This window comes from Rosa rugosa, chromosome 1 (assembly GCF_958449725.1).
Source record: "Rosa rugosa chromosome 1, drRosRugo1.1, whole genome shotgun sequence".
Taxonomy (NCBI): domain Eukaryota; kingdom Viridiplantae; phylum Streptophyta; class Magnoliopsida; order Rosales; family Rosaceae; genus Rosa; species Rosa rugosa.
Genome location: NC_084820.1, coordinates 12,476,547 through 12,495,631, shown reverse-complemented (window position 1 = coordinate 12,495,631; position 19,085 = coordinate 12,476,547). Strand labels below are relative to the sequence as shown.

The following is a 19,085-nucleotide window of genomic DNA, read 5'->3' as shown; positions in this document are numbered from 1 at the left end:
ACCCAAGTTTTCAAAACTATCACTTTGGTGTCCAGGTTATCTAGCCCGACCCAACTTTAGTACCTGGAGCCGTTAACTCAGTAACGACGTCTGACAAGTGGCATATATTGAAGGGTAATTTTGTCTTTTCATATTTAATTCATTATTTATATATATATATATTTTTTTTACCTCTTCTTCGCTCTCTCTCTAACCATTATCAACGACCAAGACCCGCGCCTCCTCCTCTCCAGCTGACCCCCCGTCCGATCCGGAGCTCTCCGAGGAGGACGTGATCGCCGGAATCCGGAGAGATTTCGCGGAGATCGACTGAAAGTTCAAGAGCGGGATCTCGAAGCTTTCGAGCAATATGGCGGTTTCAGAGTTCACTAAGATCGCTTCGAATTTGCTTCAGTTTGGATCGGAGGAAGAGGCCGAGGCGGCTGGGCTGGCTCTCGGTGTGACGCCGGAGGTTCTTGCGTTCGTGAGAAATGTTTCTATGCATCCCGAGACTTGGCTCGATTTCCCTCTCTCTGATGATGATGAAGATTCAGATGGTATGCTTGACTTTCGATTGAACTTCAATTTGAGTAATTTGATTCAATGTGTGTTGAATTGTTGCTTAATTTGGTTGTGTTAGTGTAAATTAATGTTTATTTGTTCATCATTTTTATGAAGGATTTGATTTGAGATATTTGCTTTTCGCAAAGAGATTTCGTGTTTGTTGCGATTGCAGCTCTACATACTGAGAATTATGCAACTTAGAGGTTTTTCAGATAAGAATGAGGTGAATCTCAGCTAGGTTTTTCAGACCTGGAGGCGCTGCCGAGTGAAGCTCTCGACGGCTTTGTGGTTCTCTTGGCCAAGCTCCCGATGCCTCTCTCTCTCTGAGACTCACTCACACTATGAAGATGGGAAATGAAATTCCAAATATTTGGATTGATGTTGTTTGATGTTTCCCAAGCTGTGAGGATCGGAGTTAGGGCCTTGATTGGTGGTGGGATTCGCTGTGACTTCTCTTTTTCTGGAAGATGCGACGGCTTCGGGGACGGTTTTGAACTGCAGACGGCGACCGGGTTTTGGTCACGAAGAGAGTGTGAGGAAGAAGAAGACGAACAGTGAAGGGACCATAATACCCTTCAAAGTTTGCCAGGTGGCTAACACCGTAACGGCAAACAGTGTTTTAGGTACTAAAGTTGGGTCGGGCTAGATAACCTGGGTACCAAAGTGATAGTTTTGAAAACTTGAGTACTGAAGTTACTAGTGGGCCATAAGTTGAGTACTGTTTGTATTTTTTTTCCAAAGAAAAATGACATGAAAATAAATTAATTTGTTATAGAATTGCAAATAACTAAACTACTAATCTTTATGACATAACATCTAAAGTTTTTTTTTTTTTTTTTTAAAAAAAAAACCCCACCCCACTCCCACCCTTGATGGGGCTCGAACTCCTGACCTCTTATATATGAGACCAAAGCCTTACCACCCCACCAAAGCCTTCATTAATGAAAATGCTGAATACAAAGGGGGGACGTAAAGCCTAAACCCCGAACAATTAGTGACAAGAGAACATCCTGAATAACAACAAGAGCTCTCACTAATCCTATGTATTCAAACATGTACCAACTAGCAACGGTTGACATACCAGATATCTGGGCAACACTATTTGCTTCACAACGGTGACATACCGGAAAGATAAAGCTCATACAAAGCCATAGAGCAATTAAACCAGCTTTCCTACTATGTTGTTGACCAGAACAACCTCCAACGACACTTCGTTTCTTCCTGTTACTAGGTGGTTGCGTCCATTTGATAATGACTCGCCACCTCTCTAGGACAGACAAGACACTTTGAGTGCACACACACACCGAGACATTTAGCCCGACTCTCCCTATCAAATAATAATAGGGACTTATTTCAATTATAACAAAAACACAAATTAATAAAATACTAGAAAGGACCCAAGCATGACCCAACATGGGAGCCCAGGCCCAATTATTAGGGAAGACAACAAGGAGAGTTCGTCAGCCCACCAGCCAAGCCCAATCCAGTTTCTGCCGGGCCACCACCACGACACCACCATACCGCCACCTTTGTCAGACCACCCCAGCGGTCGGACTACCTCCACCATTATCCTGCAGCCACTTCCGTACTAGCATGAGGAAAGTAAACAAAAAACTGATGAAAATAGTAGACCAACATATCCAAAACAGAAGACCCCGCCACTCCAGAGGTCCGGCAATCCCAATCGCGCCACAGCCAAGCCACCTCCACCGATCGACCAGAAAGAGAAGGATCTGATTGTCCAACTCGAACCCGCCACCAGTGCAATCTCCTTAGATCCCGACCCAACAACAGTCATCCGAGTCGATCCCCGATCCGGCAATCTTGACCCCTGTTCGCTCCCCAAACCCGACCCACACTCACTGAACCAAAGCTCGCACGCCACCAGAAACTCCCTAAATAACTTCTACAACTCTCGACGGTCCAGAAGAAAGCGCCAAGGATGATCACCCACCATGGAACAGAGCCCGTCCGACGACAGCGTCAACGGACGCGCCGCTGGACATAATGAGAAAAATTTTCTCGAATACCCTAGCGGCTGCCTAGAGAGAAAATTTTTCTTAATTTATTTTATTATAAGACCCAATAAACAGAGTTTAAGGAATTAAGATTATTTAGAACTCCGAACGAATACAATGGAGTCGCATCATCCCCTAGTTCACTTCCTATCCATTACTCTCACACGGGTACAATGATACAGTAGCTATGTGGTTTGGAATAAGGGAAGGATGAAAATGAGAGAAGCTTGCGTATGGCACCCGCAAGGGACACGTGGTGAGGAGGACCAATCACTGCCCAGCAGGGGAGGTGTTTTGGGTATTGCACTTTAGGAATTAGAGGTAGTTTCGAAAAAGTTGGAAAATTTACTTTCTTCTGATTGGATGGCCGTAAGGCCCACGTGGTGGGGAAACTCCCACCTATCGATGAAAATTACCTTATCTTTCCTTCGTTATCCGTCTATTTTCTTTTCCAGAGATATCGATAGAGGGACAGATTCATAGATATAGGTGTCCCTTATCTTATCGCAAGGGCTATTAAAAAAGACGATGCGCGACAAGCACAGTTGAAAGACCACGATGTGCGACAACACCTGTCATTACCATCTCTACGTGTCCAAATTCCTCTGCTACGTAGCACCAACTAGAACGAGCTATAGTGCCCTAGATTATCAGACCAGGCCATATTTATTCACCGTCATAGCTTTACATATCATCAGTCCATCACCGGCTATAAATAGAAATTAATTAAGCGGTGAAAGTTTCAGAACGCCGAAGATGATTCATGCAATCAAATCAATAAGAACGCAGTCACCGTCTCTGACAATCACACCATCTCTGCATCCGTCAAGTTACTTGAGCCGGAAAGCCTCTCGGGTAGGATTCAGGCAGGCCTCCGCCACAACTCAGTCGACTGAGCCGGACAGCGAACCCGACATGGACGAGAATCTAGCTGATAACCCACACAAGAAATCTGGGTGAGTCACCTTTCTTTAATTTTAATCTTTTACCCACATATATTCGAGTCATCTAATTGATCTGAGGTTTGATATATCAATTCATTACTATTAGGGACGTGATGTCTCAATCGTTTGGAGAGGCATATGCAACACGGTGCGAGGATGATGGATTTGGAGGGATATATGGTGGAAACCAGCAGTCGGTTGCGAAAGTGGAGCAAGAACAGCTCATCCATGAGAACCACCCAGATTATGATAGAACTCAGGGAAGTGAGGTTACGGAGAAAGAGAAAGGTCGACATCAAAAGGAAGCTTCAACTAATTAAGCGATCCTAGTGGAGTGGCCTCCTCCTACATAAGATTTTGATTTTACTTTCAGTCAAGTCATTTTTCGTTTTGCTAGCTTCCAGTCATGTTTTCTGGAGAGTGGATGGACGACAACTTATATATGTAGCAGTCGTGTATATATATGACTAGCTCTATACTTCTGTGATAAGGGTTTTGTACGAGAAATAATGTTTGTTGTTTTAGTTAATTTGTTTTCCGGCGTTTATGGTTTCATGAGGTGCTTACTCTGTGCCGGTCTTGAACAAATGTGCACATGGATTATCGGGGTCATCTTCTTTCTCTTGAGCTAACGCTTGACAAGAATGGACGAACATGGGCTGCCAAGCAAACCCAAACGCAACTAGCTAGGCTGGTTCAGGGCAAAAAAGGTCGGACAAATGCTATGTTTGGTATGGCTGGGCTTTTCAGAAAAGCTGGTTTCTGTTTATTTCTGAGAATAAGTAGCTGAAAAAAAAAACAAAGCAGCTGAGTGTTTGGTAAACTGACTTTTTATAAGAGTTGTCCGTGGCAAAAGCGGCAAAGTGTTTGGTAAACTCAAACTGGCTTATGCTTTTTGTTTGTGGAATGACCTAATTGGACATGAGATATTATTTTGCCTTGATTGTTTGGTAATACAATGTTGTTCAAATATTCTTGTTATTATTTTTAATTTCCATTATGTCCTTATTAATTTTTGTTAACTTTCAAATTTTATAAATCATGATGACCTGATTAATATTGGACAATTTTAAAAATAATTTATACAAAGCATGCAAGGAGTTTTATGAACATAGTTCATGTAATAATGTTGAATGAGCAGAGCATTAAGTTGTACACTTCGTAACAATAATTTTCAATATTGATGGCTCAAACTGCATAACAGCATCCTTTCAAGAATACAATCATTTCCTACTAGTGGAGGCAGGTCAAATGTTCCAAAGAGTGTTTGGTAGAATTATAATCAGATGATTCAAATCTAGCACAAGACAAAATGAGCATTTGGAGCCTAATCGGTTCTACCGCATATATCCCCTCAGCATATGCCCATTAGGAATTGGAATTGTGATCATATTTTTATTCAATGACTTCCCTAAATTCCTCACTGCTCATATCATTGTCTTGCTCACTCCACTGCATTATGTCGTCATGGTCATCTGCACTAGTTTCATCACTATGAACGGGTTCTTCGTCTTCTTCTGTTACGGGACTAAGCAAGGAAGGAGACCCTGGATACCTTGAGGACTGCAGCATAAAAGAGTAAATATCTGAGCAACCAATACTACAAACATAAATTTGCTAGCAGAATTCCAATTGTCAAATCTGGTAAACAATTGTCCAATGATGCAACATAAAATCAGTTGAAGCATCAAGCAACATATAAATGGTTCAGTGGAATCCGTAGTGATTTGCAGAGACTGAATCCTCTGTTAAGTGAGGATCATTTGAGCAGATAAAAATAGACCATCAGAATGTTATGATGCATCCCAACACATCTGCCAACATAAGAACTCAAGATACTAGATGAATGCATTATTGTAATTGGTACCATGGCAATAGAAGATCCCATATATTAGAGACTAGTATCAGTGTTTCATGCTCCAATTCCTTCATGAATGAAAAAAATACAACACAACAAAGGTGGTGTGAGATGTGATAAAAATGTTCAGAATCATTTAGATCCTGAAGAACACTAACCCAAGCAATTAGTTAGTATTGCCACAGGTGACCACCTCTTGCCGTAAGTTAGACCATTCAGATGTTTTTTGCCATTGGACTCAACAGCACAAGGTGTCAGGACTTGAGATAACAGGAATCACTAGTATAGTTGGATGGTGGGCCACTTAACTGCATCATGGAAGAGCTATGAACTTAAACTGCATAATGATGCAACTAAGGGAACACTACTGTTTGTAGCACACTAATGACATGGCAAGTTGTAAGTGTCTCTAATAATGTGAAGCCAAAGTAAACAGCTTGTTGGATCTAGTAGTTACTGCATGTTTTACCAATACTTTTTGTTCATGCTATTCTCATCTAAGCAAAAGAGAACTAAAGAGACCGCGTTTGCATTCTAATTCCTAGATGAATGAGGAAAACTGTTTTTATCGAAACTAAGAGGAAACTGAAGACTAACAAGAAGCCTAAAACCATTACTTGTTTCAAACTTCATTTTGTTTTTATTTCATCCATCCTCCAGGGAACAAAGCTAATATACACTGAAATCATTCCCCATTCCTTGTCTCGAAATAAAATGGAGTCTTGTGAACTCTGCATTGTTCTAGGCTCTACACTCATTCGCAAGTTTTCATATACAATCTGATAACTATAACCTGTAGTCTACAATATGGAAACAGAATGTAGTGCACTCTATCTATGCTACAGAAACTAAACCCCTGTATCCCTGTGAATTCTTTCACAACTGGGTTATCAAATTCAAGTGAAATTCAATTCCATAAAACAAAAACCATATCACTGCATTACACTAAACAAACCCAAGAAACAATTGAAACTGAAACTAAAACAGAGCAGAGGAATAAAGCAACTACCTGAGGAGAATTAAACTCTATGAAGCAATGACCCAGGGTTTCTTGGCTGCTGGGGTTCACAGGCATCGAAAACCCATCTTCTTTAACAACACCAACTTCACTAAACACACACTCGAATTTCGCAACTCAACACCAATGAACACAAGTTAAAAGGGTCCAGAAAATTCACCAAAACAAAATCAAACTCAACCCATTACAGATATCCAATAATACAAGGATGCTGGCAGTACTCAAATCATAGGCAAATTGAATTGACCAAATCCCCGAAATTGGTTCTAAATAGTTCTAAATATATGTACATCACAACACCCAGTATATATGTGTGCTACAAATCACAATCTACTACTCATATCGAAAACCCAGAATAAAATTGATACTTCCTTTTCATCAAAATCACCGAAATTTATCATGAAATAGATTAAAAAAAACTAACCTGAATCAAATTGCCAAGCAGCCTTGATTGAGGCTTCGATTTCCAACCCGAAATCGTGATGAGAGGCTGAGGCAGCGTCAGAGGGAGGGTGTGTGTGATGCGGCGTCTGTGATGAGAGGGAGAGAGATTGTGCAGCGTCTAGATAGAAGAAGGGTTTAATGGCAATCCGTAATTGCCTCAACCAAGGGAGGATAGAGACCGGTATTTTCAAAGATTCATTAATCTACAGTCACTCCCGCTACAGTAGGATCCTGGCTTCTGGCTTCTCAAAGCACGGGTCAGGCAGCTTCTACTTTTCGAGAGAGAAGCTGTTAGGGGGTGTTTGTTTCACCGGACTGTCATACCTCACCTTAATTTCTACGAGAGTTCTGGACTCCTCAAGCTTGGATTATGCTATATTATTCCCTAACCCATGTTTGGTCAGTCAGGACTAAAACTAAAGCCAACACCATCGACCTGAAGACCAGGGAAGCACTAAGCGGCAGCTGATCGGAACTCTGCCATCAGGCCACCTCCGGCAGGCGCACCGATTGGGTTTGATCCATCTCGTCGTCGTCGACGTTCCTCTAGCCTCGGCTGGTCTGGTTGCTGGGTGTGGAGAGAGAATCGGGCCTCGAAAATCTGGGGTCTCCTGTAGTTTCTGTACAACCAAAGCTCTTATTCACTGCCCTAAACAACCAGAGCTCTCTCTCTCTGCGACGACGCTTCTTCTGCAGCACAGTTTCTGATGGCTTCATTCACCCCTCTGCGATCGTTCACCCCAATGCCGTTCTTAGCCACTCAGCGATGCTTGAAACTCATAGTGTGGTTGTGGGTTTTGGTTTTTACGATCAGGGTGTTTCAATTGGGCCCTTTTGTACTGTTGGGTCGTCGGTGAAGCTCGAAAATGGCTGCCGGTTACGTCCTGGAAGCCATATGTTTGGGAATACTGAAGTCGGGGAGCGTTGATCTGTTCTTCGTGTTCAACATGCTAGTATACATGGTTTTTGAATTCGATAACATTTTGGAAGATTTGATTTCTGGGTATTCAGCCACCGTGGCTACAACCTTCTATGGCAGAGGTTCCGGGTTCAATTGGGGCTAGAAAATGAGGTGTTCTTGTGTTTAATCTCAGAATTGGTGAAAGTTGTTGAGAAGGAGAGCAGAACGAGAATTCAGTAGAAGGTGAGCATGAGAGCTTCCATAGTCCCATGGTTTTTGGGGGCTCTATGGTAGAAGGTGTGAGAGAGAATTTGGGACTCTAGAGTCTCATTTAAAACAGTCCTGGTTTGTGCCAAACATGGGATTAGTGTAACCCAAGCTGATAAGCATGTCCAATCCCATCCAATCCCATGTAACAAACACCACCTTAGGGGTCTAAACCTAACTTCTGGAAAAACAAGGACTAAAGGAAATGGAAGAAGAAAAATTGCAGAGAAAATAGAAACTTCAATTATCCCGATAGCTTTTCATTACAGATAAGGCAGCTCATAAAGCTGAAGGTGTGGTCATGCTTGCCACATGTCAGCGCAACACAGGTCACCAACAATACATAAAACAGGTCACAGATTCCTCCTCGAGGATGAGCTAAAACGGTGCGTATTGAATTAACTAAACTGTGCGTTTTAACAAGTGAAATATGAATCCTAAATTCATCAGAAAAGCTGTAGACAGGTACTCTAACATTCCACCCCCCATCAAAAAATACTTGACCACAAGTATGGAGAGTTAAGGCTGGTTGTTCATGTGATGGGTGTACTGGGGGCATCAGGGTCAAAATTTGGAAATCTCATCAGTATCACCTCTGCATCTTCCCAAGTTGCCTCTTCTGGAGATGCACCAAACCATTGAACTAGCCATTGTGTTGCAGCAGCTTCGTTTTTCTTGAAGATTCTCCTCTGCAATATTGTTTCTGGTCCCACTTGGGATTGTCTGAATCTATCACATATGGCAGCTGAGAAGAAGGTTGAATAGAGTCCCCAATTTTTTTCTTGAGAAGAAAGACATGGAACACATTGTGTATCTTGGCTGAGGTGGGTAGCTGCAACTTATAAGCCACTTTCCCTATCTTCGCAATGATTTTGTAAGGGCCATAGTACCTGGGAGAGAGTTTGTGCAACCCTTGTTGGTGCACTGATTGCTGTCTGTAAGGTTGTAGCTTGAGATACACCCATTCATCCACCTCAAACTCTCTCTCTGTATGTTTTTAGTCATAGAACGTTTTCATCCTAGACTGAGCCAGTTGTAAATTTCTTTTGAGTAATGCAAGCAGTTCATCTCTCCTTTGTAGTTGATTGTCAACTAATGCCACTGCTGTAGAACCAGGCAAGTAGGTGACCACTGGTGGTGGCTGGTACCCATATAAAGCTTGGAAAGGACTCATCTGAATAGCTGAATGAAAGGCAGAATTATACCACCATTCTGCCCAGGGAATGGCTTGAACCCAAGAGTGTGGTTTTTCTCCCACAACACACCTCAGATACTGTTCCAATGTTCTGTTTAAATTCTCTGTCTGACCATCACTTTGTGGATGGTATGCTGATGATTTATCAAGTTTGGTACCTTGCAGCTTGAAAAATGATTCCCAAAATAGACTGAGGAAAACTGGATCCCTATCAAACAGTATGTGTTCTGGCATTCCATGTAGTCTAAAAATCTCTTTAACAAACAATTGAGTCACAGAGGAAGCAGTATAAGGATGGGACATAGGAATAAAATGAGCAAATTTGGTTAACCTGTCAATGACAACCCAAATTACTGTTTTTCCTTCAGAAACATGTAAGCCATCAATAAAGTCCATTGATATGTTGGTCCAAGCTTTGTCAGGAATTGAGTTTGGTTGAAGCAGTCTAGGTGGGGAGATAGTTTCATAATGGTTGATTTGACATGTATGACACTTAGCAATGAAAGTTTTGATGTCTTTTAACATACCTGGCCAAGCAAAACTTCTTTTGATTCTCTGATATGTTCTGGTTCTCCCTACATGACCTCCAATCAACCCCTCATGAAATTCTTTGATTATTTTGTTTCTCCAATCATCTTTCTGAGGTACAAACACCCTAGCTTTATAAAAAAAGCTGAGAATCACGCATAGCATAGTGCTTTCTGCTCTCCCTGTTCTGCTGTAAGTCCTGGATAATTGTGGCAGCTTCAGGATCTGACAAACAGGTTGCTTGAATATCCAACACAAACTTGTGGATAGGTTGTGAGACACCAGTCAGAGTAGACAGATCAAGGTTCCTTGATAGGGCATCAGGTGCGGCATTGTTTTTGCCAGCTTTATAAAAAATGGAATAATCATACCCCATTAACTTGAGTAGCCACTTTTGTTGAGCTGGAGTAGTAATTCTTTGCTTCAAAAAATGTTCAATTGTCCTGTGATCAGTGTAGATTTTAAAGTGATGTCCAAGTAGATAAGGTCTCCAATGTTGGACTGCATAAACTACTGCCATCATCTCCTTGTCATAAACTGATAAGGTGGTGTGTCTTGGGGCCAAGGCCTTACTCAAGAATGCTACAGGGTGACCCTCTTGTGAAAGCACAACACCAATGCCCTTGTCAGAAGCATCACACTCAACTACAAATTCCTTGTTAAAATCTGGGATTGCTAAAACAGGTGTAGAGATGAGAGCTTGCTTGAGTGACTCAAAGGCCTTTTCTGATTCTTCACTCCACTTGAAATTGTCTTTCTTGAGCATATCTGTAAGAGGTTTAGCTATCATCCCAAAATTCCTGACATACTTCCGATAATATCCTGCTAAGCCAAGGAATCCTCTTAAGCCTTTCAATGTTCTTGGTTTTTCCCATTTTTTTATGCAGTCAATCTTGGATGGATCCACTGCTACTCCTTCAACACTGATTATGTGTCCCAAATACTCTACTTGAGACACTCCAAAGTTGCATTTGCTCTCTTTGACCTTTAGAAAATTTTGCTGCAGTTTATCAAACACAAGTTGCAAATGAACTAGATGTTCCTCCAAGCTTGAACTATAAATCAGTATGTCATCAAAGAAGACCAACACAAATTTTCTAAGATAGTCTCTCAAAACATCATTCATGACAGACTGAAAGGTGGATGGGGCATTTGTTAGCACCAAAGGGCATCACCAAAAACTCATAATGTCCTGAATGTGTCCTAAATGCCGTCTTATTGATATCAGCTTCACACATTCTAATCTGGTGATATCCAGATCTTAGATCAAGTTTGGTGTAAATGGAAGCCCCATGCACTTCATCAATAAGCTCATCTACTACTGGTATAGGGTACTTGTCCTTCACAGTGGCAGAGTTTAAGGATCTATAGTCCACACACATCCTCCATGTGCCATCCTTCTTTTTGACCAAAATGACAGGAGATGAGAAAGGAGATACACTTGGTCTAATGATTCCATTGGCTAACATTTCTTGCACAATCTTCTCAATCTCAGATTTTTGGAAGTGTGGATACCTGTAAGGCCTAACATTGATAGCTGTGGTGTTAGGTAACAACTCAATCCTATGATCATGCTCTCTAGCTGGTGGTAAGGTTGTTGGAGGCTGAAAAATCTCAGTATACTGCTGTACCAACTTAAGGATCTCAGGATGTACTGCTGCCTTGGCACCCTGCACAGAAACTGGACTCAATTGTACTAGTACTGCTTCTTTTTCTTTCTTCAACAACCTGGACATGGATTTGCAGCTTACAACAGAAGCTTGAGATTTTGTCTCCCCTTGTAACACATATTTAACTTGGTTAGAATGGAACTGCATCTTCATTGTTTCAAAATTCCAAGTTATGTCTCCCAATGTCCTGAGCCAAGCTGCTCCAAGAACCACTTCACAACCTGAAACTGGAAGAATATAGAAATTAGCTTAAAATGAGTACTGTTGCACTTGCATTTCAATACTCACCTGGCCTTTAGTTTGCATGAGAGCCCCACTAGCCAATCTCACTTTGAGTGGCTTAATGTCGACAATCTGAGCCTTATATTTTTTGAGTAATGATGGATGAATAAAATTATGGGAGGCTCCTGTGTCGATTAAGACATGCACTACTTTCTTGTTAAACCATCCTTTTACTTGCATTGTGTCAGAATTGTCTTGCTCCCCCATCACCTGCAACTGAACCTCAGGTTCAATAGTGCCTTCATCAAGCTGAACATGTTCTTCAATGACTTCATTAACTGTTGGTCCAGCTAACTCTATTTCTTCCTGCACTACCTCAATCACCATCAATTGTCCCTTTCTGCAGTTATGACCAGGCCGGAATAATTCATCACAAAAAAAACATTGATTCCTTGCCCTTCTTTCTTGATACTCCGCTTGAGATAGCCTTCTGTGTCCAACAACATTGTTGTTAGTTTGTACAGCAGGTCTATGTTGTACCACTGTTGTTGGTTTAGCTTGGTTACTGGAGCCACCATGTGTAATAGACTTGAACTGATTGCCGAAATTGGGAGTGGGAAATGTTCTTTGGCCTTGATTGAATTTGTTCAGACCCTTGTGAGATGCCTCCTTTTCCTCATAGATTCTAGCCAACTCACAAGCTTCATATAGTGTTCTAGGCTTTTGAGCCTTCACATCAGCTCTTATTTCACTCTTTAATCCTCCTAAAAAGCAAGACAACAAGACTTGTTGAGAGAACCCTGGTGCTCTCCTTGAAAGTTTTGTGAACTGCTCTTTGTACTCTTCTACACTTCCAGTTTGAGACATTCTAGCCAATGCAGCCTGGTAATCAATGACATTATGGCCACTGAATTCCCTCATCAAAAGATCAGCTAAGCCTTGCCAAGTATAAGGAAACTCGTGCTTAAACATAAACCATCGATCTGAGGCTTTGTCAGTGAGATGCATAGTGGCTATGGCAAGTTTTTTGTCTTCAGGAATTTTGTAAAACTCAAAAAATTGCTCTGCCTTGTTGAGCCATTCAACAGGATCACCTCCCCCAAAATTACCAAACTCCAACCTCATTTGCTTCATGGTAGGTAACTGTGGATCAAAGGGTTGCTGGTGTTGTTGCAAAGTGTATTGTGGTTGGGGCTGCAGCTGTGTAGGGTAATAAGGTTGAAACATTTGAGCTCCCAAATTTGTCGCAGCCTGCATAGAAGGCTGATGGGAATGGAAGCCAGAGGCACCAGTAAGAGTTTGATGATGGGAAGGGAGAGATTGGTTCAGATATGTAGGGCTAGCAAATGGCTGGGTAGGTTGTGCTACAGATATGAAATTAATGGGTGAATGTGAGTAAGGTCCGGAGTACTTCATAGTAAAAGGATTAGTGTCACTAAAATGTGAAGTAGGAGCAGAACCATAGGATGGTTGACCAACATAACCAATTGCTTGGGAATAACCTGCAAAAGCCTTCAAAATAGGTCCAACAAATTGACCAAAGGGCTGTGAGCCACCATTATTGTTCCAAAAATATGGCATCTGGGTGGAGTAGGCATTGTTCAAATTAACAGCAGTATCACCCATTGTACTATGCAAAACAACAGTTTCTCGAGTTTTAGCACCAGTAGTTTGCACAATACCATCAGCATTTATCAATTTAGAGTATACTTCACTAGCAAATCCAAGCACCACATCATGTTCACCTAAAGTTAGAGGAGGATTCGATGAATTAGGTTTAGGACTGCTACCCATACTCTCCGTGTGAGAGGCTGTAGAAGCGGCCGCAGTAGAGGCAGGAGAGGTAGAGATCGGTGTGCTAGCCACAGGAGGTAGAGTGCCAAAGCTGATTTGAGGAGATCCCGTCTGCAATTGAGGTTGTTGAGCCTCAGCTCGCATTAAACGTATCTCCTCCAATAATTTTGCACGCAAAGCCGCGACCGAGTCTTGAACCGTCGCCACCGACCCCTGAATGGCTCCGATCCTGGCCGTGGTTTCATCCTTGAGAATTTGGAAATCAAATTCCACGGTCGAGAGCTCAGCAGTAGTGTGAGAAGGGCCTCCAGTGTGCCCCGCACCCTTGAGTTTCACCATCACCCTCAGAATCGAGGGCTCTGATACCAGATTGTTAGGGGTCTAAACCTAACTTCTGGAAAAACAAGGACTAAAGGAAATGGAAGAAGAAAAATTGCAGAGAAAATAGAAACTTCAATTATCCCGATAGCTTTTCATTACAGATAAGGCAGCTCATAAAGCTGAAGGTGTGGTCATGCTTGCCACATGTCAGCGCAACACAGGTCACCAACAATACATAAAACAGCTCACAGATTCCTCCTCGAGGATGAGCTAAAACGGTGCGTATTGAATTAACTAAACTGTGCGTTTTAACAAGTGAAATATGAATCCTAAATTCATCAGAAAAGCTGTAGACAGGTACTCTAACAGAAGCTGCAGCGGCTTTTGGAATAAGCTGAGCATAAGTCGGGTTACCAAACGCATAGTCATCTTGTGCTTATAAGCGGGGGAGCTAAAAAGCCCCCCAAACATAGCCAAAGCCTTCAACGCGGACCCATGACCCATAAAATAACATTGGAACCCGAACCCAATAGCCCCCGTGTGACTCAAATGTAAGCAAGTACAAGAGTTTTAATGAGCCCAAAAGTTTGGTTTCTTCAGCTGGTGGTAGTTCGAGTTCGAGTTCGAGTTCATCGTCCACTTTAGTATAGGCACAAACATTATGTAAGGTTACTCGCATCCCCTATTGTTTGCGACAAAACGTTGCATTAGGGCTGCACACGGTCTCTATATCAAGTTTAGGCATTTTGGAAAATCGGTCATCAAAAAAAAAAAGCTCAATTCGACCCAATTCAATTCAATTCAATCTAATTAAAGATGGTTTGATTTGGTCGGCTAAGCAGTTTTCACCTATATAATGTTAACATGCCATGCTATTTATGAAAAAATTCATAGTAAAAATTCAATCTCAAGAATTATGTTAAGTTATCTAAATTTAAAATTTAATAATTAAAATTTAAAATATATAGTCCAAAATTAAAACATAAATTAGATTAAAAATGATTCACTTATTTAACGACTTAGCCATCAATACTAGCTTTAATATGATAGTATTAAAGGTCAAAGAATGAGAGATTGAGAGATCAAAGATGTGATATGAAAGGATAAAAAAAAATTGTAGCGATTATATATTAAGGTTTTAGGCCTTTGGGCATTGAATTTATTTTAGAATAAAGTTATAACTGGAGATTTAGAACTTACTTAGAACAAATCGGACAAATGAATATATATTTATTATATGCATATATATATATATATATATATATATATATATATATATATATATATATATATATATATATATATATATATATATATATATATAAACTTTCTCTTATATTTCATACATACCGGTCGCGGTTCAGGTTCCGTGGTTTAAGTACAAGAGAACCCAAACCAACCCAGTTCATAAATGGTTTGGTACGATATTGAACTGATTTTCAATTTTTAAAGTTAAAAAATCTTAACCAAACCATATTTATCGGTCGGTTTTGGCCGATTTGGCCGTTTTGTACCATGTTTTACCCTACGTTGCATCAATATCGCGTAATCGCGACAATCGCGTCCGAGTGTAGTGATAATAAGTCTCCATCTGATAAGTACCGAAAAAATACCGCGATATAAGTCTTTCTTATCACATTATATCGTCTTATGATATGTACTGCATCTATGATAAATTCGCTAGTGTACCATAAGTCTCCATCCGATAAGTATCGGAAATATGTTTAGATATAAGTCTTCTTATGACATGTTCATGTTAGTTAAAATATAAAATGTCTATTTACTCAAATTTGAGCTACATTAATTTCATTTATAAGATATTGCTTACTTACTTAATAAATTACATATTTATGCCTTTATACGCAATTAAGTTTTTTTTTTATTGTTTTTTTTATATACAATTTTACCCTCTCTCTCTCACTCAGAGACTTTATCGGAATTCAGTAGCCGGCCTTCGAAATTTCGTGATCGGAGTATTATTGCCCTCTAATAATACTCAATAAATTTTTATTGTCCTTTAATAAAAAATATTGAATTTTATTGAGAGGTAATAAAAATCTTCCTGATCTCTTTAGGAACCTCCAGCGAGGTTGTCGGTGACCGGAGTCTTGTGACCGGATTTTAGGGTCTGACGACCGGTGATCGGAATTTGACAGTCTACAATGATTTTTTTAATTATTTGGGGGGAAAATTTATCTTTTTATATTTAAAATGGGGATATGGGGCACCCAAAGTTTTTAGTGAAATAAATGAACATTTATTTATTCGGCTCAAATTAGTTGAAATTCAAGCCGCGCCTGCGTTAGGGTTTAGACTTCGGCTCTGTCCGATGGAACGAAATACTTAGCAGCCCATAAAGCCCGCACAGTCATAACATTGGGCCAACATATCTTTTCAACGGCCCAAGTATCGAATAATCTAGAAGGGGCAGTTAACTAAATTGAATAAGAAATAGTTGTTGAAAGTTGAAAACTTGAAATAAATCGCCCTAATCACGTTTTTCGCACCAGAAGGGCATGTCCCCATCTGAAGGCGGCAATTTCGGTTGTCGTGTTTGAAGCGGTCACCACATAATAATTGCCCAGCAACTACGCAATGCCCCACTGGCATCAGATACGTGTTTTTTAATCCCACCGCCTCACGAGCCCCATCACCAGCCGTCCATCTAAAGCGATAACGTGTCAATCTCCACCGTCCGTTCCCTGCCGCTCTTTATATAAAAGGACGAGGAGCGTTCAAGAAAATAATAAATTATCAAACGCGCTTTGCGCTCTCTCCCTCTCCCCTCTTCGTATTTGTCTCTGTTCCTTCAGATCCGTTTGTATGGGGTCTCCAACCTAGTTCGAGCCCTGAAGCTGTTAAAGTGGCGAGTTACTGTGCTGCAATGCATAGTTGGAGCATTTCACATGCGCCGAAGGGGTTTATCTTGGGTCTAGCAACCCTCTTGACAAAGTCAAAAAAGATCCGTTTGTATGGATTCCGTTCTGTGTTTATGGATCCGGAATTCGATTAGATCTTCTCGAGATCTACACGGTGATGGTGGTTGTAAGACCTGAAGCTTTTGTTGTAGTCTGTAACCGGCTTCAGCTGGTGGCGTTCTTATGCTTCTTCATCGATGTACAGGTCAGATTATGCTTCCAATCCGTTTAAATTGACTCAGTATATGCTCTTGTTCGTTTAATTTCATTGTATATATGATTATGCTCTGTTTAATTTCGTTTTGTCTGCTTTGGTTTTCGATTCTGTTTCGTTAAATTTTGTTTATTTGTTTGTGGTAATCAGCTGAGACGATGGAGCTTTCCTCGAATCTGAAGGAGTTTCTATGCAGATCCAATCTCGTTTCGTTTTGTCTGGAGATTCGATTGTTGGTTACTGAGAGTTATGGTATTACTGGTTTGGCACGATTGTAATTTGACAATTTGTGAGCCCAAAGGGAAGGCTTGGATTTGGAACAAGGATGTATAAGAAATCGGGACGATAGGCTTAGTGAATGAGCTGAGTCCTGGACCGATCTTTTGTCATCCGGCCTTTGCCATGGCAGGTGCGCTTGCATGGCAGGTCAAAAAAAAAAATTAATAAAAAAAAAGAAATTTTTTGGTTCGAGGGGGAGACAGCATGGGGATTTTTTTTAGCCCAGGGTCTCTTCCCCTCTGTGTTCTGCTTTCTTTACTTTTTATTTGCTCGTTCTGCTCATCCAAACCAGCCGAATCTCAGGTTCTGGACAACTTCGGCGACACCAAAGGTATCATCTGCATCTGCGTAATTCTTTTCCTTTTAATTCTCAAATAGTTACACTAATAATCTTAATTCTGGCACAAATATTTGCTATCTCTATATACATGGCAACCGTTACTTCCATGCACACACAAGTACTTGTTGCAATATGAAAGCGCAAATAGAATCCATGATACTATGAATCATATATATGCCACCTAAACAACTGATAGACAGTTAGTTATTTGATTATGGTTTTTTTGCTAATCTGGATCTTCAAATCTATTAAAGGTAAAGGGTTTACAATTGATAGACATGTGGTAATCCTTGCAATTCTGATTAAACAACTTTGCAACTTTTGATCTATGTCAATTACATCTTCAGCTATCCAATTCTCATTCCATTTTCTGCACTTAATCAGTGCCTTGCATCCATGTTATTTTTCATATATAGTGCGTACAAACAATTGATCAAGTATTCTCTGGCATGTTGGCTGGAATTTATTTATTTGTCTGTTATGTAAGATTGTAGTTTTTGTACTGGGTTGTAGTTTCAAATTTACGCCCGTGTATGGTAATATGAATAGAAAATTGGTTCCGACTTCTGAATAATCTTCAAGGCTGGAAGCAATCTCTCTCTATCAGATGGCTGGGGGTTGGGATCACCTCTGGAGGCTCAGGTGATAAATGAAACAGAGTTGGCCTAAGATTGCCTATGTTTTTAAATTGTTGCACAAGGACTAAATAGTTCTCTAATTTCACCCAGTATCTATTGACTGAACTCGGATGTATTATATGTCAAGTCATGATCAGCCAGCATAAGTGAACCTATTCTTTCTGCTGTTTTTCTTATATCACTATCAGATTTATTCCAGTATCATTCATTAAATTCAGATGTATTGTTATGTCAATCATGATCCCAGATTAGTGAACTCTTCCTTTTTATTTGTTTGGTGGTTGTGTTATATTCTTTTGTTATCATGGTACTTGTTCAGATTGTTATATGATGAAAAAGGGTTTTTGGATATGACCTGATCTCAATGAAATAAATTTTGATACATGGTTATGTTTTTTAAAAGTATTAAAGTTTTACATGTTGCTACCATGGTTGTACTCATTTTTATCTGCGATTGATACCTAAATGAAATTCCTTTGAAAGCTAAATTTGATTATTTGTGTTTGATTTCAATCCTTTTTGAGATTTAAAGATGCACAGTTCCTATAAGCCAAGTCTTTGGAGAATCATCTGATTTCAGCTTTCATATATTCTACTATATTTTATTCCTTTTTATTTTTTTTTTATTTACCAATTTGGAAGTCATTGTTCCCTTGTATGTTGTTTTTGAGCCATATTTGGTCCCATTGTTCCTTTGAAAGTTAAAATCGATTTTGTGTTTGATTTCAAGATTTTGAGATTTAAATGGGTGCACAGTTCCTATGAGCCGAATCCTTGGAAAATCAACTGATTCAGCTTTCATATATTCTAGTAAATTTGATACTTTTTTTTTGACCAATTTTGGAAATCATTGTTCGCTTTTGTATGTAGTTTTTGAGCCATGATTTGGTCCCCGATGTTGCTTTCTTTCATCTTTTTTTATTTTTATGTTTTTTATTTTGTCCTTGGAAACGTTATCTTCACAGAAGAAAAT

The 19,085-nt window shown here is 40.2% G+C and overlaps 2 protein-coding genes and 2 long non-coding RNA genes across 5 annotated transcripts; 2 read left to right on the top strand and 2 right to left on the bottom strand.

The window, feature by feature from the left end:
* The first annotated feature begins 3,211 nt into the window (after positions 1-3,211).
* On the top strand, positions 3,212-4,058 carry LOC133718258 (uncharacterized). Its single transcript, XM_062145087.1, has 2 exons — positions 3,212-3,517; positions 3,612-4,058. Exons 1-2 carry the CDS (start codon positions 3,318-3,320, stop codon positions 3,823-3,825), a joined length of 414 nt encoding a protein of 137 aa, XP_062001071.1. The 5' UTR covers positions 3,212-3,317; the 3' UTR covers positions 3,826-4,058.
* A 592-nt stretch (positions 4,059-4,650) lies between these two features.
* LOC133718266 (uncharacterized) lies at positions 4,651-8,142 on the bottom strand. 2 transcript variants are annotated; one of them, XR_009850199.1, is made up of 3 exons: positions 6,806-8,142; positions 6,373-6,497; positions 4,651-5,068 (listed from the first exon to the last, which is right to left on the bottom strand). It is a non-coding gene; the product is annotated as an uncharacterized LOC133718266 (long non-coding RNA). The 2 variants fall into 2 exon arrangements; XR_009850189.1 differs by lacking the exon at positions 6,806-8,142 and having other exon boundaries at positions 6,373-6,799.
* A 1,707-nt stretch (positions 8,143-9,849) lies between these two features.
* Positions 9,850-13,741, bottom strand: LOC133743955 (uncharacterized). Its single transcript, XM_062172084.1, has 3 exons — positions 11,671-13,741; positions 10,850-11,607; positions 9,850-10,716 (listed from the first exon to the last, which is right to left on the bottom strand). Exons 1-3 carry the CDS (start codon positions 13,739-13,741, stop codon positions 9,850-9,852), a joined length of 3,696 nt encoding a protein of 1,231 aa, XP_062028068.1.
* A 2,531-nt stretch (positions 13,742-16,272) lies between these two features.
* LOC133718252 (uncharacterized) lies at positions 16,273-18,385 on the top strand. The gene is made up of 2 exons (XR_009850177.1): positions 16,273-16,846; positions 17,006-18,385. It is a non-coding gene; the product is annotated as an uncharacterized LOC133718252 (long non-coding RNA).
* Positions 18,386-19,085: the final 700 nt, after the last annotated feature.

Bases quoted from the DNA above. Each gene is read 5' to 3' on its own strand.
- LOC133718258 (XM_062145087.1), top strand. From the start codon at position 3,318: ATGATTCATGCAATCAAATCAATAAGAACGCAGTCACCGTCTCTGACA. The intron at 3,518-3,611 runs GTGAGTCACCTT...CATTACTATTAG, and splicing joins AACCCACACAAGAAATCTGG to GGACGTGATGTCTCAATCGT.
- LOC133743955 (XM_062172084.1), bottom strand. From the start codon at position 13,741: ATGGTGAAACTCAAGGGTGCGGGGCACACTGGAGGCCCTTCTCACACT. The intron at 11,608-11,670 runs GTATTGAAATGC...TTCCAGTTTCAG, and splicing joins GCAAACTAAAGGCCAGGTGA to GTTGTGAAGTGGTTCTTGGA. The intron at 10,717-10,849 runs GTCTGTCATGAA...GATAAACTGCAG, and splicing joins AATGCCCCATCCACCTTTCA to CAAAATTTTCTAAAGGTCAA.